A 17751-nucleotide genomic window follows, 5' to 3' on the forward strand; every position below is an offset into this window, starting at 1 on the left:
ACCACCAGAAGCTAGGAGAGAGGCACAGATTTTCCCTGAAAGCTCCAAAAGGAAACAAGCTTGCTGACACCTTGATTTTGGACTTTTAGTCGACAGAATGCAGAGACACAACTTTCTGTTGTTTTAGGACACTTAGCCTATGGAACTTCATTAAACCAGCTCTAGGAAGTCAATATGACACATGATTACATTGAAAGAAAACCATATGATCATTTTAACACATGCAGATAAAGTATTTGACAAACTCCAATACCTTTTCATAATAATTAAAAAAAAGCAAACACTCAACATGGGACAGCTGGAAATCCACATGCAAAAAAAAAAAAAAATTAAGTTGGATCCTTATTTCACACCATAAACAAAAATTAACTCAAAACTGATCAAAGACCTAAATATAAGAGCTAATAAAAATATCAGGAAAATATATGGGTACATCTTCATGACCTTTAACTGGTTTCATAGCTACATCAAAAGCATGATCAAGAAAAGAAAAAAATGGGTAAAGCGAACTTCATCAAAATTTAAAACATTTGTGCATCAAAGGATACTATCAAGAGAGTGAAAAGACAACATAAAGAAGGTTAGAAAATATTTACAAATCGTACCTATGACCAGTGTCTATTATCCAGAATATATAAATAATTCTTCTAATGCAACAACAAAAATACACACAATGCTTTTTAAAAGGGGGCAAAGGACTTGAGTGGACATTTCCCCAAAGAAAATATATAAATTATCAATATGCATGTGAAAAAAAAGTTCAACATCATTAGGTCACTAGGAAACACAAATGAAAACCGCAATGAGACTAGTGCTTGCTGTGTGCTCAGATGCTTAGTCATGTCCAACTCCTTGCGACTCTGTGGACTGTAGCCCACCAGGCTCTTCTGTCCATGGGATTCTCCAAGCAAGAATACTGGAGTGGGTTGCCACTTATTCTTCCAGAGTATCTCCCCAACACAGGGATCGAACCCATGTCCCCTGTATTGACAGGCAGATTCTCTACTGCTGAGCTACCTGGGAAGCCCATTTTTTCTGTGCATATGGCTAAATGTAATAATTGAGACAAAACTGGGCTTCCCGGGCAGTGCTAGTGGTAAGGAACCCATCTGCCAGTGCAGGAAAGCAGGGGACAGGGGCTCAATCCCTGGGTCCACAATATCCCCTGGAGGAGGGCAGGCAACTCACACCTGCATTCTTGCCCGGAGAATCCCACGGACAGAGGAGCCTGGGACTACAGTCCATGGGGTCGCGAAGAGTCGGACACAACTGAAGTGACTTCTCACTCATGCACCACATATGCTCAAGTTCCAGCAACTCTGAGAGTGGTGAGCTGAAAGGCACTGACCACCCCCATCCTCTACATGGCTTAGTAGAAAGTGGCAGTCTGCTCCTTTGCTATTAAGGAGGCTAACAGGGAAAGGAAAGAGATACCAGCTCATAGTGGATTCCTAAATTCACATTGGGAGCCTCTCTAGAAGAGTCAGGATCATAGAGACAAAGGTCTCCTGAACCTAGTATCCTGGAATTACACTTAAAAAAAAATACTGCATGTTTATTTATTTTTTTTCTTGGTGTATAACTGCTTTACAATGTTCTGTTATTTCTGCTGTACAGTAGGATGAATCAGCTCTGTGTATAAATACATCCATCCATCCACACCCTCTTGAGCCTCCCTTCCACCTTGTCCAGACTTTTTTCATTTTAATCTAACTGTACCTTTTAAACATTTATTTATTTTTATTTATTTATTTGGCTGTGCCGGGTCTTAGTTGCCGCACGTGGTATCTTTGATTTGTGTTGTGGCACATGGGACCTTTAGCTCTTTAGTTGCGGCATGTCAACTCTTAGTTGGAGCATATGGGATCTAGTTCCCTGACCAGGGATCGAACCCGGGCCCAGGGCACTGGGAGCGTGCAGTCTCTGCCACTGGACCACGAGGCAAGTCCCTAACTTCAACTTTTTTAATTTAACATTTTGCAAGTGAAGATACAGATCCGAATGGATTTGCCCAAAGTCACTGATGGCAACTGAGCCACAACAAACACCCAGGTCTCTTGAGTTCCGGCCCGTCCTTTCCCATCATACAATCTTGTTTGTCAATAGCAGAGAAAACATGAAATGGCATCTCATTCAAGTCTTTGAAAGATTCAAGCAAGCTAATGAAAACTGGCCATTAATAATCTGGTGAAGACATTTTTAGACCACATTTTCTGTATCTTATGGAAGGTACTTGGGGAAAGAGACTATTAATAAAGAACTGAAAAAAAATGTGAAAAATAACTTTATTTTTCTAAATAGCAAAATATTATTTTTGGCAAGTAAACAATTCAGTGTGTGCTTCAGTGGAAGGAAGAAAGTCAGGGTCCGGGGTACATCCAGTTTATACACATGCAAGTACTCTGTCCAATAATGAGACGATCCAAATTCTGATCTCACAGGATGGAAGTAGGTTATTTCTATTTTACCACCCACTGAATACCTCTATAATACTGCATTTTGGAACAAAGTTATATGAAGCATGTTTTCATCTAGGATGGCATAGTAAAACTCTGTGGGAGCTGGAATGACAAAACAATGGCAAGCCTTCTATAATTTCCTCAGTCAAAAAGGAAGGATCTTAAGAGGGTCTATCATTTTATACTGTGCAGACATTTTCCTGTCCTACAAGAGCCTATTTTTATTCCATCCAATTTGTGCTTATTCCTTATGAAATAATACAAACAGAGAAGAGCACAGCAGTAACACTGCAGATTTCAAGTTCCCACTATCACCTCTATCATTTTTGCCATATGTGCCTTCAGAATCTGAATAAAATAAAACATTACAGATAAAATTAAAGGCCATTAGACACTTCTTGATGTCATTCTCTTTTCTGATGTCATTCTCCCTCCTGTGAGGTGACTGCTATCCTCAATTTGGTATTTATCATTTCCATGCAGGTTTTTAGACACCAACTGCTGCTGCTGCTGCTGCTAAGTCGCATCAGTCGTGTCCGACTCTGTGCGACCCCATAGACGGCAGCCCACCAGGCTCCCCCATCCCTGGGATTCTCCAGGCAAGAACACTGGAGTGGGTTGCCATTTCCTTCTCCAATGCATGAAAGTGAAAAGTGAAAGGGAAGTTGTTCAGTCGTGTCCGACTCTTAGTGACCCTATGGACTGTAGCCTACGAGGCTCCTCCATCCATGGGATTTCCCAGGCAAGAGTACTGGAGTGGGGTGCCATTGCCTTCTCCTAGACACTAACTACATACGTATGAATCTATACATAGTATAGTTTTTCATGTTTTAAACTTTAAATAAATTAAATCCTTTTAATATTTGCTTAATTCCACTCAATGTTTCTGAGACTTACCTACATTGATCCCATATAACTATTAATTTTAACCCATTACTATATGCTATTATATAAATATATCACAATTTATTGTCTTAGATTTCTGCAGATACCCTTTTTTTTTCATTTTCATGCTAAATAATGTGCAATAAACATTTTGGTACATAATTCCTTATGCCTGTGAGCAAGACTGTCCAGGAAATGAGATTTTAGGAATGAAGAGTATGGACACTTTCAGTACTTTAGTTTGCTAAACTGCTCTCCCAAGCGCTTGTATTAATACTAATTTACAGTGTACAAACTGACTGCTCCCCCAACCTTACCACAATTTGATCTTGTCAGGCCTAAACATTTTTGGCAATATGAAAAATGTAACGTGACATCTCATTGATATTTTAATGGCCATTTCCGTGATTGCCACTGAGATGAGCATCTTTACTTATTGTTGGCCAATCAGGTTTCCCCCGGAGAAGGAAAGGGCAACCCACTCCAGTATTCTTGCCTGGGAAATCCCACGAACAGAGGAGCCTGGTGGGCTACAGCCCATGGGGTCACAGTGTCAAACACAACTGAGTGACTAAACAAACAACAACAAAAACAGGTTTCCTCATTTGTAAGTTACCAACTTGTATCCTTTGCCCATTTTTCTGTTTAATTGTTTGCCTTTTCCTAAACGATTAGTCAACTCTATGTGCCACATTCTGTCCTGTTCTCTCACTTTGTTTATGATATCTTTTCAAATAGGTGTTAAATTTAAATGTCAAATATTATTTCCTTTTATGCTTTGTGGTTTCAAATTCTTTTTAAAAATTCTTCCTTCCCCAGCATCATAAAAGGTTACTTTCTCTTTTAAAAGTTAAAAGATGTTTTGCTTTTCAAGCGTAGATCTCTACTGATAATTTATTTCTGAATATAGTGGATGGGAGTTTTCTATATTAATAATCCCTTATCCTAGAACCATACACAGAAGAACTATACAAAAAAGATCTTCATGACCCAGATAACCATGATAGTGTGTCAGTCACCTAGAGCGAGACATCCTGGAATGTGAAGTCAAGTGGGCCTTAAAGCATCACTGCGAACAAAGCTAGTGGAGGTGATAGAATTTCAGTTGAGCTGTTTCAACTCCTAAAAGATGATGCTGTGAAAGTGCTGCACTCAATATGCCAGCAAATTTGGAAAACTAGGCAGTGGCCACAGGACTGGAAAAGGTCAGTTTTCATTCCAATCCCAAAGAAAGGCAATGCCAAAGAATGCTCAAACTACCGCACAATTGCACTCATCTCACACGCTAGTAAAGTAATGCTCAAAATTCTCCAAGCCAGGTTTCAAAAGTACATGAACTGTGAACTTCCAGATGTTCAAGTTGGATTTAGAAAAGGCAGAGGAACCAGAGGTCAAATTGCCAATATCCGCTGGATCATCGAAAAAGACAGAGTTCCAGAAAAACATATATTTCTGCTTTATTGACTATGCCAAAGCCTTTGACTGTGTGGATCACAATAAACTGTGGAAAATTCTTCAAGAGATGGGAATACCAGACCACTTACCTGCCTCCTGAGAAATCTGTATGCAGGTCAAGAAGCAACAGTTAGAACTGGACATGGAACAACAGACTGGTTCCAAATTGGGAAAGGAGTAAGTCAAGGCTGCATCTTGTCACCCTGCTTATTTAACTTATATGCAGAGTTCATCACGCAAAATGCTGGGCTGGATGAAGCACAAGTTGGGATCAAGACTGCCAGGAGAAATAGCAATAACCTCAGATATGCAAATGACACCATCCTTATGGCAGAAAGCAAAGAAGAACTAAAGAGCCTCTTGATGAAAGTGAAATAGGAGAGTGAAAAAGTAGGCTTAAAACTCAACATTCAGAAAACTAAGATCATGGCATCAGGTCCCATCAGTTCATGGGAAATAGATGGGGAAACAATGGAAACAGTGACAGACTATTTTTTTGGGCTCCAAAATCACTGCAGATGGTGACTGCAGCCATGAAATTAAAAGATGCTAGTTCCTTGGAAGAAAAGCTATGACCAACCTCGACAGCATTTAAAAAAGCAGAGACATTACTCTGCCAACAAAGGTCCATCTACTCAAAGCTATGGTTTTTCCAGTAGTCATGTATGGATGTAAGAGTTGGACTATAAAGAAAGCTGAGCACCAAAGAATTTATGCTTTTGAACTGGGTGTTGGAGAAGACTCTTGAGAATCCTTTGGACTGAAAAAAGATCAACCCAGTCAATCATAAAGGAAATCAGTCCTGAATATTCATTGGAAGGACTGATGCTGAAGCTGAAACTCCAATACTTTGGCCACCTGATGTGAAGAGCTGACTCGTTTGAAAAAACCCTGATGCTGGGAAAGACTGAAGACAGGAGAAGGGGACGACAGAAGATGAGATGGTTGGATGGCATCACTGACTCCATGGACACATGTTTGAGCAAGCTCTAGGAGTTGGTGATGGACAGGGAAGCCTGGCGTGCTGCAGTCCATGGGGTCGCAAAGAGTCAGACATGACTGAGACAGTAACCCTTTCTTTAATGATTTATAATTTCTCCACTACCAAATATCAAATTTTCATATTTGCACAGGCTCACTTCTGGGCTTTACTCTGTTTTGTTGCTCTATTTATCTGTCTCTATGCCAATACAGTACTATTTCCACTTATGATAAATCCCAGAGGAAGTCTTAATGTATAGTAGAGTGGATTTCTCTACCTTGTTTTCTTTGAAAATTGTCACAGATAATCCCAGGCCATTGCTCTATCATACAAATTTTAGAATCAGCTAGTCAGGTTCCAGAAAAAGACTTGCTAGGATTCTGAATGCAATTAAATAGAATTTATAAATTAATATGGGATTTGAATGGCTCTAGTGGTTTTTTGCACAATAAAGATCTGGTGGCTTGAAAAATCGACTAAAATTTTTTTTACCTTTCAAAGCAACAATTACACACCTTAAAAATTGCTGTGTCTCTGACTTATATATGTAAACTCAATCAGAGAATATACCTTACAAAGATTTAAAAAAGAAAAAGAGGTTGGAACTCTCTCAACCCTTAATTCTATTCTAGATACTGATCCTGAGAAAATAACCCTAAAATTGGAAACAAATTAGCTAGAAATGTAAAATGCTCATTGTAGCTACAAACTGAAAACAGCCTAACTATAAACAACATGGGAATATTTAAGTAAACTAAATATACTCAGTGAAAAACTATGATACCAGTAAAACTATTGACTCTTTTAAAAAGCTATATATAACAATAATGAATTAGTGTTCACATATGGTATAGCATTAAGTGATAAAATTATTGTATCAATATTGTGTACAATGTGAATTCAGCTGAAGAAAAAAACGTTTACATACGTGCACAGGAAAATAAAATTTACTAAAATCTTTACAAGAGTTAAGTCATGGTTAGTGGATTACAGATTAGATTTCTCTCACCTACTCTACTTTTATTTTTTTTAATTTTTTTTTAAAAAGATTTGACTTCCCTGGTGACTCAGATGGTAAAGCATCTGCCTACAATGCAGGAGACCCAGGTTCAATCCCTGGGTTGGGAAGATCCTCTGGAGAAGGAAATGGCAACCCACTCCAGCATTCTCGCCTGGAGAATCCCATGGATGGAGGAGCCTGGTAGGCTACATACAGTCCATGGGGTCACAAAGAGTCGGACATGACTGAGCGATGTCACTTTCTTTTCACTCTTTTAAAAAGATTTCTATTTATTTATTTTGGGGTGTGCTGGGTCTTCACTGCTGCGCACGGGCTTTCGCAAGTTGCCGCGAGCAGGGGCTACTCTCTAGGTGCGGTGCACGCCCTTCTCACTGCAGGGGCTTCTTCTGTGGAGCGCGAGCTCTAGGGCGTCCTGGCTTTGGCAGTTGTGGCACACAGGCTTAGCTGTTCCTTGGCATGCGAGATCTTCCCGACCTGGGATCGAACCCATGTCCCCTGCACTGGCAGGTGGATTCTTAACCACTGGACCACCAGGGAAGCCCCCACTCTACTTTTAAACAAATCTACTGCTTAAAGTTTCTAGGAGATGATTTTATTACTCTTACATCACAGAAAAAATATTCGAAAAAGTAGGTATTATATAGACTAGTTTTCTTTTAAAATGCATTAAAATATTTCTAAGCAAGGAATAAAAGTAGTAAAAGTTTCATTTAAAGTTCAAAGGAACATTTAAGGCAGAAGTGAAACATTCAAATTCTGACACTCAGGGTTTGGGTTTTAGCTCAATCACTGATTATCTTAGTAACTTCTGGGAAACAATATCCACCTATTTTCTTACTGAAAAAGATGCAAACATTTCGAGATATAGATTCATCAGCAAATCTTTTTGAAACAAATGGGCATCCACTCAAATAACTCTAGAATTTCACCTAAGTCACACAAAACCGACAGATTGCTTAGTTCATGTTCTCTCAAGTCAAAAGGAAGCACCAAAATAGGGATTTTGCCATTTGAAACTGGAAAAGGAATGTCCACATTATTTCTGCAGGGTGCTGTTTACCTTAAAGACGTGAAAGGCTTCAAACTGGATGTTGGGGCTTTTATCCCGGAGGAGGTTCATTGTCAGTTTGAGGTTCTCTGGCTTGCTGATGTACTTGGTCATGATGGCAAAGTTGTGCCGGTCCAGGATCAGTTCACCTAGCAGCTACAGAAAAACACAAAGCCAAAGTAGAATCTGAGAGTCCTCTTATTCAAAATATATCCCACTCCTTTCTCACCAGAAAACAAAATGTAAGTTATGAATGTTGACGTGAAAAAAAAAAAAAATCAGAGTCCTTAAGTGCATCTTAAAGCACAGGCAAGGAAGCTGTAGTTATCCTTGTTATTTTTAAACTTTTCATATAGTCTTGCTAAAGTCAGTGCTTAATCCATTTCTGAGTCTTTTTTTTTTTTTATGCCATTCATTGTTGCAGCTTAAAAAAAAGCTCTTTCAGGCTTCCCTAGTGGTCCAGTGGTTAAGGATCCACCTTGCAAAGTAGGGGACACGGGGTCCATCCTTGGTTCAGGAAGATCCCACATGCGCAGTGGCAGCTGCGTCCTCACTTAGAGCCTGTGCTCTGCGACAAGAGAAGCCACCGCGTCGAGAAGGCCGCCTCCCACAACTAGAGAGCAGCTCCCCCTCGCCACAACTAGAGAAACGCAGCAACAAAGGCCCAGTGCAGACAAACAGAAAGCTCTCTCTGCAGCTTTCATCAAGTTAGCCAGAAGTTAGTTTCTAATTTTTATCCTTTGCTTTAATGTGATTCTCACTAACGTATTGCTCCTTAGGCACTGAGATAGGATGAGAATAATAAAACTGACTCAACAATGATCTCTCCCTTATCTGAATAAATATACTTTGGTAGTGCTGGAAAAACAGACAATATTAAGTGACTCTTACCTTCTCCCTAAATTTTACGACAAAACCTGATATAGAGCCAGAAGAGAAAAAATTCATTGACCCTGAGTCCATATGAAATTTAATACGTATAGCAAGTTTTTATCAAAAAGTAAAACAGAACATTTTCTGGGGACAATAATTCCTAAAATGCAGCATTACTCCATGTTATGAACTGCAGGTTTTTGTCCCTGTAAGTCTATATGTTGGAATCATAATCCCCAGAGCAATGGTATTAGGAGGTGGGGCCTTTGGCAGGTCAACAGGACATGAGGGTGGAGCCGCCATGCATGGGTTTGGTGCTAATACACAAGAGACCCCGGGAGCTTTCTTGCTGCTGGCCCCTTGATCTCAGACTGCCTAGCATCCACACTGTGAGAAACAAATGTGTGTTCTTTGAGTCCCCCAGTCTATGGTATTTTTGTTATAGCAGCCCAAACAGACTAAGACACTTCAAAACAAAACAAACATGCCAAAAGCGGGAATAGCTGAAGACCCTCTGGCAGGAAATAGCTGAACTTTTGTTTTCACCATAGTGGCAGTAAAACTAAGGCTCAGTGCAGCGAAATAAACAAATAAAAATATTTTTTAACAACCCCAAACAGAACCCACTGTGACTGGACTCATTGCTACTCCATCCCTCCCTCCACTACCTCACTTATTTCTTCTCATTCTTCTGCTTCTGTGGCATAACTCCCCTCGCTCCAATTTTCCCCCAGCTTTAGCAAGGTGTAATTGACAAAACTGTATACATTTAAAGTGTACATCATGAAGATTTGATACGAGCACATACTGTGAAATATTTACCACAATCAATTGAATTAACACATCCATCACCTCATGTAGTTACCCTTTCCTCTTTTTGCGGTGAGGCTAGTTAAGATCTACTCTCAGCAACTTTCAAGCATACACTACAATATTACTATGAATTTTTTTTTTTTTTGGCTGTTAAGTGTGGCATGTGAGATCACAGTTCCTTGCCAGGGATGGAACCTGGACCCCTTGCGTTGAAAACTTGGGGTCCTAACCACTGGACTACAAGGGAAGTCCTACAATACAGTATTAATAACTATAGCCATCATACTGTATATTAGATCTTCAGAATTCATTCACCTTATACCCAGAAGCTTGCACCCTTTGACCCACATCTCCCATCCCCCTGCTCCTCACCCTATGACCACCATTCTACCTTCTGTTTCTATAGCTCAACCTCAACTTTTCTCCCAGCTGACTCTCCCCTCCTGCCTTTGTGCTCTTTGCTTTTTCCTAGTTGTATTTACTCTGCTTTGCAGAACAGAGTTACTGGTAAACTTATTTAGAATACAAGCTTCACAAGGGCATGAATCAAATCCTGCTCACGTCAGTAGCCTTGACAACTTGGGTGAGGTGTGTGGATACTGTTGGGGAAATAAAGGCCAAACAACACAGAATCCTCTCCACAAAGTGTAAAAAGAAAGAAAGCAGTTTTATTACTGAATACGTGTATCCAGAGCATGACGCTATAGGCACTCTACACAGAAGACATTACAAAGATATACAATCCTGCCTCATTTATACCGGCAAACAGTTATAATCCAGCACATACATATATGCTCAAGATGAAAGATAACTGGTCACTCCCCTTTAAGAGACCTTCCCTGGTGGCTCAGACAGTAAAGAGTCTGCCTGCAATTTAGCAGACCTGAGTTTGATCCCTGGGTTGGGAAGATTCCCCTGGAGAAGGAAATGGCAACCCGCTCCGGTATTCTTGCCTGGAAAATCCCATGGACCGAGGAGCCTGGCGGGCTACATACAGTCCATGGGGTCACAAAGAGTCAGACACGACTGAGCGACCTCACTTTCCTTTCTTTCCCCTATAAGAGGGCTTGACAGCACCCTTTCATAGTCCACTCTGAATTCACCCAGCCATGGAAGTAGCCATTTGTTTTACCTAGCTGCTTTTATCTAACTAATGAAGACGATAATAAATCTTCTTATCGCTCTGACAAGCAAATGGTTACAGCTTGGAGAGCAGGACCAAGGTTAAATTCTCCTGTGATGGAGAGGCAGGAGTGCTATCTTCCTAGATGTTCACATTCCAGGGGGACGGCTCCCGGACTCTTAAAAAAATTATGCTAGGTTGTAAAACTGACAAGAAGCTTCTAAAGATATACATACAGATACGCACACACATATATTCATCTGCACATACACCCACACTTAGGGGTTCCCCTGGTGTCTCAGTGGTGAAGAATCTGCCTGCAGTGCAGGAGATGCAGGTTCTATCCCTGGCTTAGGAAGATACTCTGGAGAGGGAATGGCAACGCACTCCAGTGTTCTTGCTGGAGAATTCCATGGACAGAGGAGCCTGGCGGGCTACGTAGCCTGGCTACAGTCTATGGCGTCGCACAGAGTCAGATACAACTGAAGCCACTGAGCACGTACACACACACACACACACATATATGAATATATAGCTTCTGTGTAACTATAAATTCTATGTAGATACATATTTATTTAGATATAATATGTATAATATATACACATATATCATATACTCCTACACATATATCATATACTCCTACACATATCAAAAGGTCTTTTGACCACAGAGAAATTTCATTTAAAAAATTTAAAATTTGTGCACACACACATTCAATAGAAATTTATTGTAGTGATATTTATGAGTTAAGTTCAGGTAAAGTCACTTCAATTTTTATTACATGGGGATGCCTACATATAAATTCTATCAATCTATCCTCCTTATATAATTTCACTACTTTTCAGAAGCAAGCAATTGTGTTAAACCACTTGGCCAAAAACACTGAGTCTTTTAGTCATTAGATATTAGTCTATTCATTAATACTGAGAGTAAAAGTGTTCCATTTCATAATAATACAAAGCATTATAAAGAAATATTGTACCAAGTAAATGGCAAAAGATTCATATTTCTGTTTCTTTAAATTTCATGTTACAGGCTTAATAGCACACAGTGAAACCATGTAGAAATAATAAGAGCTTTAAAAATAAAAACTTTATATTTTAATAAAATTGATCAGTTCAGTTCAGTTGCTCAGTTGTGTCTGACTCTTTGTGACCCCATGAATTGCAGCACACCAGGCCTCCCTGTCCATCACCAACTCCCAGAGTTCACTCAGACTTGCATCCATCGAGTCAGTGATGCCATCCAGCCATCTCATCCTCTGTTGTCCCCTTCTCCTCCTGCCCCTAATCCCTCCCAGCATCAGTCTTTTCCAATGAGTCAACTCTTCGCATGAGGTGGCCAAAGTATTGGAGTTTCAGCTTTAGCATCATTCCTTCCAAAGAAATCCCAGGGCTGATCTCCTTCAGAATGGACTGGTTGGATCTCCTTGCAGTCCAAGGGACTCTCAAGAGTCTTCTCCAACACCACAGTTCAAAAGCATCAATTCTTCGGCGCTCAGCCTTCTTCACAGTCCAACTCTCACATCCATAAATGACCACAGGAAAAACCATAGCCTTGACTAGACGGACCTTAGTCGGCAAAGTAATGTCTCTGCTTATGAATATACTATCTAGGTTGATCATAGCTTTTATTCCAAGGAGTAAGCGTCTTTTAATTTCCTGGCTGCAATCACCATCTGCAGTGATTTTGGAGCCCCCAAAAATAAAGTCTGACACTGTTTCCACTGTTTCCCCATCTATTTCCCATGAAGTGATGGGACTGGATGCCATGATCTTAGTTTTCTGAATGTTGAGCTTTAAGCCAACTTTTTCACTCTCCACTTTCACTTTCATCAAGAGGCTTTTTAGCTCCTCTTCACTTTCTGCCATAAGGGTGGTGTCATCTGCATATCTGAGGTTATTGATGTTTCTCCCGGCAATCTTGATTCCAGCTTGTGTTTCTTCCAGTCCAGCGTTTCTCATAGAAGTTAAATAAGCAGGGTGACAATATACAGCCTTGACATCCTCCTTTTCCTATTTGGAACCAGTCTGTTGTTCCATGTCCAGTTCTAACGGCTGCTTCCTGATCTGCATACAGATTTCTCAAGAGGCAGGTAAGTGGTCTGGTATTCCCATCTCTTGAAGAATTTTCCACAGTTTATTGTGATCCACACAGTCAAAGGCTTTGGCATAGTCAATAAAGCAGAAATAGATGTTTTTGATCTAGCGGATGTTGGCAATTTGATCTCTGGTTCCTCTGCCTTTTCTAAAACCAGCTTGAACATCAGGAAGTTCACGGTTCACATATTGCTGAAGTCTGGCTTGGAGAATTTTGAGCATTACTTTACTAGCGTGTGAGATGAGTGCAATTGTGCAGTAGTTTGAGCATTCTTTGGCACTGCCTTTCTTTGGGATTGGAATGAAAACTGACCTTTTCCAGTCCTGTGGCCACTGCTAAGTTTTCCAAATTTGTTGGTATATAGAGTGCAGCACTTTCACAGCATCATCTTTCAGGATTTGAAACAGCTCAACTGAAATTCCATCACCTCCACTAGCTTTGTTCATAGCGATGTTTTCCAAGGCCCACTTGACTTCACATTCCAGGATGTCTGGCTCTAGATGAGTGATCACACCATTGTGATTATCTGGGTCGTGAAGATCTTTTTTGTACAGTTCTTCTGTGTATTCTTGCCACCTCTTTTTAATATCTTCTGCTTCTATTAGGTCCAGACCATTTCTGTCCTTTATCGAGCCCATCTTTGCATGAAATGTTCCCTTGGTATCTCTAATTTTCTCGAAGAGATCTCTAGTCTTTCCCATTCTGTTCTTTCCCTCTATTTCTTTGCATTGATCGCTGAAGAAGGCTTTATCTCTTCTTGCTATTCTCTGGAACTCTGCAATCAGACGCTTATATCAGAGCCATCCCCAAATCCAAAATTCCACCAAGCTTCTTCTGAATTATAATCTTTCCTGCTAGTAATTAAATACCAGGCCTCTGAAGAAGATAAGAAATAAATCCTAAGCTGTGTCACCTGAGTGAAAGGAATTTCTGTTAATTTCTTTTTATTCACACCAAGAATCTAAGCACCTCAAGATAGTTCAAAAAATTTAGAATATGATTAACAATAAGCAGCAGGTAGCAAATACTTTGGAATCAGAAGATAGCCTAGTTTTCAGTATATTACATGGTACTGTGAGTAAATACACTTACAATAATCTAACCTCTCTTGTTTTCTAAAATTATGAAATATCACAAAATACTACAGAATCCAGAGATATAAACATTGTTACATCAAAACAGGACACACTGCTACCACAGATCTAATTTCCCAAAGGAAAACCCACCAGCGCATGGGGGAATTCTCCAGAACCATGTTCTTCGGTTGAAGACAAGAGCAAACAATATCTAAGGAGTTCATTCCTTGAATAGAGTGATACAAGACCATCTAAGCAATACCTCTACCTAGAATCTAGTATTCGAAAAGGATATCTTCAATAATGATTTGAACAATTTTTACATTCTTGATATGCTTTATCTGCCTTTTACCAGTGCTTTTCAATGTCTGACCAATGCTCGGTTTTACTACGTTGTAAGTCAAATATTGGTGAGACAGTCAGCTGTAAAGGATTTTAGGCAGAAATGGTGGCTCATGTAGTATGTGTGGGTGGATTAATAATGAACAAGAAAGAGACCTTGTGAGTGGGCTGGGGCATCTGTAAATAAGCAGGTAACAATCAGTTTGAAAGGAAAGAGCTTTTTTTTTTTTTTAATGCCTTTGTTTGCTGTGCCAGGTCTTGTGTGGCATGCAGGATATTTAGTTGCAGCATGTGGGAACTAGCTCTCTGACCCAGGCATCGAACCTGCACCACCGGCATTGAAAGGCAAAGTCTTAACCACTGGACAGCAAGGGAAGTTCCGAAAAAGGGAGAGTTTAAAGGAGACTTTCTATACCAGATACTGTACAAAGTCAGATGCTCTTTGCCAGAGTCACTGGGAACAGTGCTGAGGTCTTCAGCTGCAGAACCATGGAAAAAGAGGAAGAGAAGCTGGATGATAGAGAGCAGGGTGGTGAGAAATGTGTCTTTCTCACCTTTGCTACCCACCAAATGTATATTACGGGTTGTACTAATCATACATCTACTGGGTGAAGAGGCTTGGATTTTTAAATGCAAATGCATCCTGGTAGGAAAAAGTCTAACTCATACACGTGTGTGTGTGTGATCAGTCACTCAGTCGTGTCCAACTCTTTACGGGCCCATGGAGTATAGCCCACCAGGCTCCTCTGTCCATGGGATTTCCCAGGCAAGAACACTGGAGTGGGTTGCCATTTCCTTCTCCAGGGGATCTTCCTGACCCAGGGATCAAACCCAGTGCAGTTCAGTCGCTCAGTCATGTCCAACTTTTTGCATCCCCATGGACTGCAGCACACCAGGCCTCCCTGTCCCTCACCAACTCCCAAAGCTTGCTCAAACTCATGTCCATTGAGTTGATGACACCATCCAACCATCTCATTCTCCATCATCCCCTTCTCCTCCTGCATTCAGTCTTTTCCAGCATCAGGGGCTTTTCCAAGGAAGTCAGTTCTTTGCATCATGTGGCCAAAGTACTGGAGTTTCAGCTTCAGCATCAGTCCTTCCAGTGAATATTCAGGCCTGATTTCCTTTAGCATTGATTGGTTTGATCTCCTTGCAGTCCAAGGGGCTCTCAAGAGTCTTCTCCAACACTATGTTCAAAAGCATCAATTCTTTGGCACTCAGCTTTCTTTATAGTCCAACTCTCACATCCATACATGACAGCTGGAAAAATCATAGCCTTGACTAGATGGACCTTTGTTGGCAAAGTAATGTCTGTGCTTTTTATTATGCTGTCTAGGTTGGTCATAGCTTTTCTTCCAAGGAGGAAGCTTCTTTCAATTTCATCTGCAATGATTTTGGAACCCCCCCAAAATAAAGTCTCTCACTGTTTCCACTGTTTCCCCATCTATTTGCCATGAAGTGATGGGACTGGCTGCCATGATCTTAGTTTTTTGAATGTTGAGTTTCAAGCCAGCTTTTTCACTCTCCTCTTCCACTTTCATCAAGAGGCTTTTTAGTTCTTCTTTGCTTTCCACCATAAGGGTGGGATAATCTGTATATTTGAAGTTATTGATATTTCTCCCGGCAACCTTGGTTCCAACTTGTGCTTCTTCCAGCCCAGCATTTCTCATGATGTACTCTGAATATAAAATAAATAAGCAGGGTTACAATATACAGCCTTAACATACTCCTTTTCCAATTTTGAACCCAGTCTGTTGTTCCATGTCCAGTTCTAACTGTTGCTTCTTGACCTGCATACAGATTTCTCAGGAGGCAGGTAAGTGGTCTGGTATTCCCATCTCTTGAAGAATTTTCCACAGTTTATTGTGATCCACACAGTCAAAGGCTTTGGCATAGTCAATAAAGCAGAAATATATGTTTTTCTGGAACTCTCTTGCTTTTTCGATGACCGATGGATGTTGGCAATTTGGTCTCTGGTTCCTCTGCCTTTTCTAACTCCAGCTTCAATATCTGGAAGTTCACAGTTCACATACTGTTGAAGTCTGGCTTGCAGAATTTTGAGCATTACTTTGCTAGCTTGTGAGATGAGTGCAATTGTGCGGTAGTTTGAACATTCTTTGGCATTGCCCTTCTTTGGAATTGGAATAAAAACTGACCTTTTCCAGTCCTGTGGCCACTGCTGAGTGTTCCAAATTTGCTGGCATATGGAGTGCAGCACTTTCACAGCATCATCTTTTAGGAGTTGAAACAGCTCAACTGGAATTTCATCACCTCCACTAGCTTTGTTCATGCATATCCTGCTGTGGCAGGCAGCGTCTTTACCACTGAGCCACCTGGGAAGCCCTCTAACTCATACCCTAGTCCCAATTATTTATTTAGAATAGATCAGTGCCTTCCAGAGACTGAACTCTGGGGACAATGATGAAGAATATTTATTAATGAAATTTACTTCAATTTTCTTTAGCAAATATATCCAGCCCTTACCATTTGATGGGTTCTGCTCTAACCATTTTACAAATATTAACAAGTGAACAGGACCAGGTGGGGTTGAAAACATCCTGAGAAGAGAATGAGGGCACATGCATTTGACGGGATGACAGGACAGTGGGAAAGAAAAGCAGGAAGAAGTCCAAGAAGGGAGATATCTGGGTAAAAAAAACGTCAGCTTTATAACTTTGCCTAAAGCCCTAGAGACTGTCAATCTCAGAAAAATCTGCCACAAGTTCTCATCACTGTGGGAAATGGCGCGAGGATCAACTCTAAGCCCATGACCCCAGCTTTCTTGATCCAAACTTGTTCAAGCATCTTAGTTCACATCAACCTCTCTACTTTGGTCCAGTATCTGACAGATGCTCATTAAAAAGAGGAAGGACTTGGAAAATTCATGAGAGATTAGCTGTACATTGGCCCTTTAGAGCACTGTCACCTCTGTTTCCTGTTCCAAAGTCCTCCACCTCTGCAACACAGAGTTTCCCTGGCTTGACTCTTTCAGTACATGGCTATCCCAACAGGATGTACTCTCATCTTTGACTGCTTCTTTTTAAAAAAATATTTTAATTGATTTATTTATTTGCTGCATAGGGTCTTAGTTATGTCGTGCAAGATCTTTCACTGTGGCACACTGACCCTAGGTATGGAGTGTGGGCTCAGTACTTGCAGGTGTGCGGGCTTAGTTGCTCCATGGCATGCGGGATCTTAGTTCCCTGACCAGGGATTGAACCCATGTCCCCTGAACGTCGAGGTGGATTCTTAACCACTGGACCTGCCGGGGAAGCCCCTTCAACTGCTTTTAACAAGCTTTCTGGACATGGGAGAACACAGCATTGATGGCCTTTGCCTGAAGTTCCGTCTCATTACTTCACCTCCAGTACAGAGAGCAGCGTACCCATGGTATGTTTTTTTCAATGTGGATCACAATGTATGGGTTTTTCCACAAGGAGAAACTCAATCAAGAGTGCTGAATGACTGGCTGGAAATAGTCCCCTGATCTCCCCCTCAACGGGTAAAGCTGGAGCAGCAAGGGCGCAGGTACAGGGGAGCATGGTCAAGGCCGACACAGCCACGGGGACAGTGA

General features: G+C 40.8%; 1 protein-coding gene across 1 annotated transcript in view; it reads right to left on the minus strand.

Annotated features, from left to right (window-relative positions):
- CAB39L (calcium binding protein 39 like) overlaps positions 1-17751 on the minus strand; it is a 61157-nt gene that overhangs the window by 3321 nt on the left and 40085 nt on the right. The window contains exon 8 of the mRNA XM_068984490.1: positions 7863-8006. Within this exon, the coding sequence (XP_068840591.1) occupies positions 7863-8006 (144 nt within the window). The remainder of the gene's footprint in view (positions 1-7862; positions 8007-17751) is intronic.

This window comes from Capricornis sumatraensis, chromosome 12 (genome assembly GCF_032405125.1).
Source record: "Capricornis sumatraensis isolate serow.1 chromosome 12, serow.2, whole genome shotgun sequence".
Lineage (NCBI taxonomy): Eukaryota > Metazoa > Chordata > Mammalia > Artiodactyla > Bovidae > Capricornis > Capricornis sumatraensis.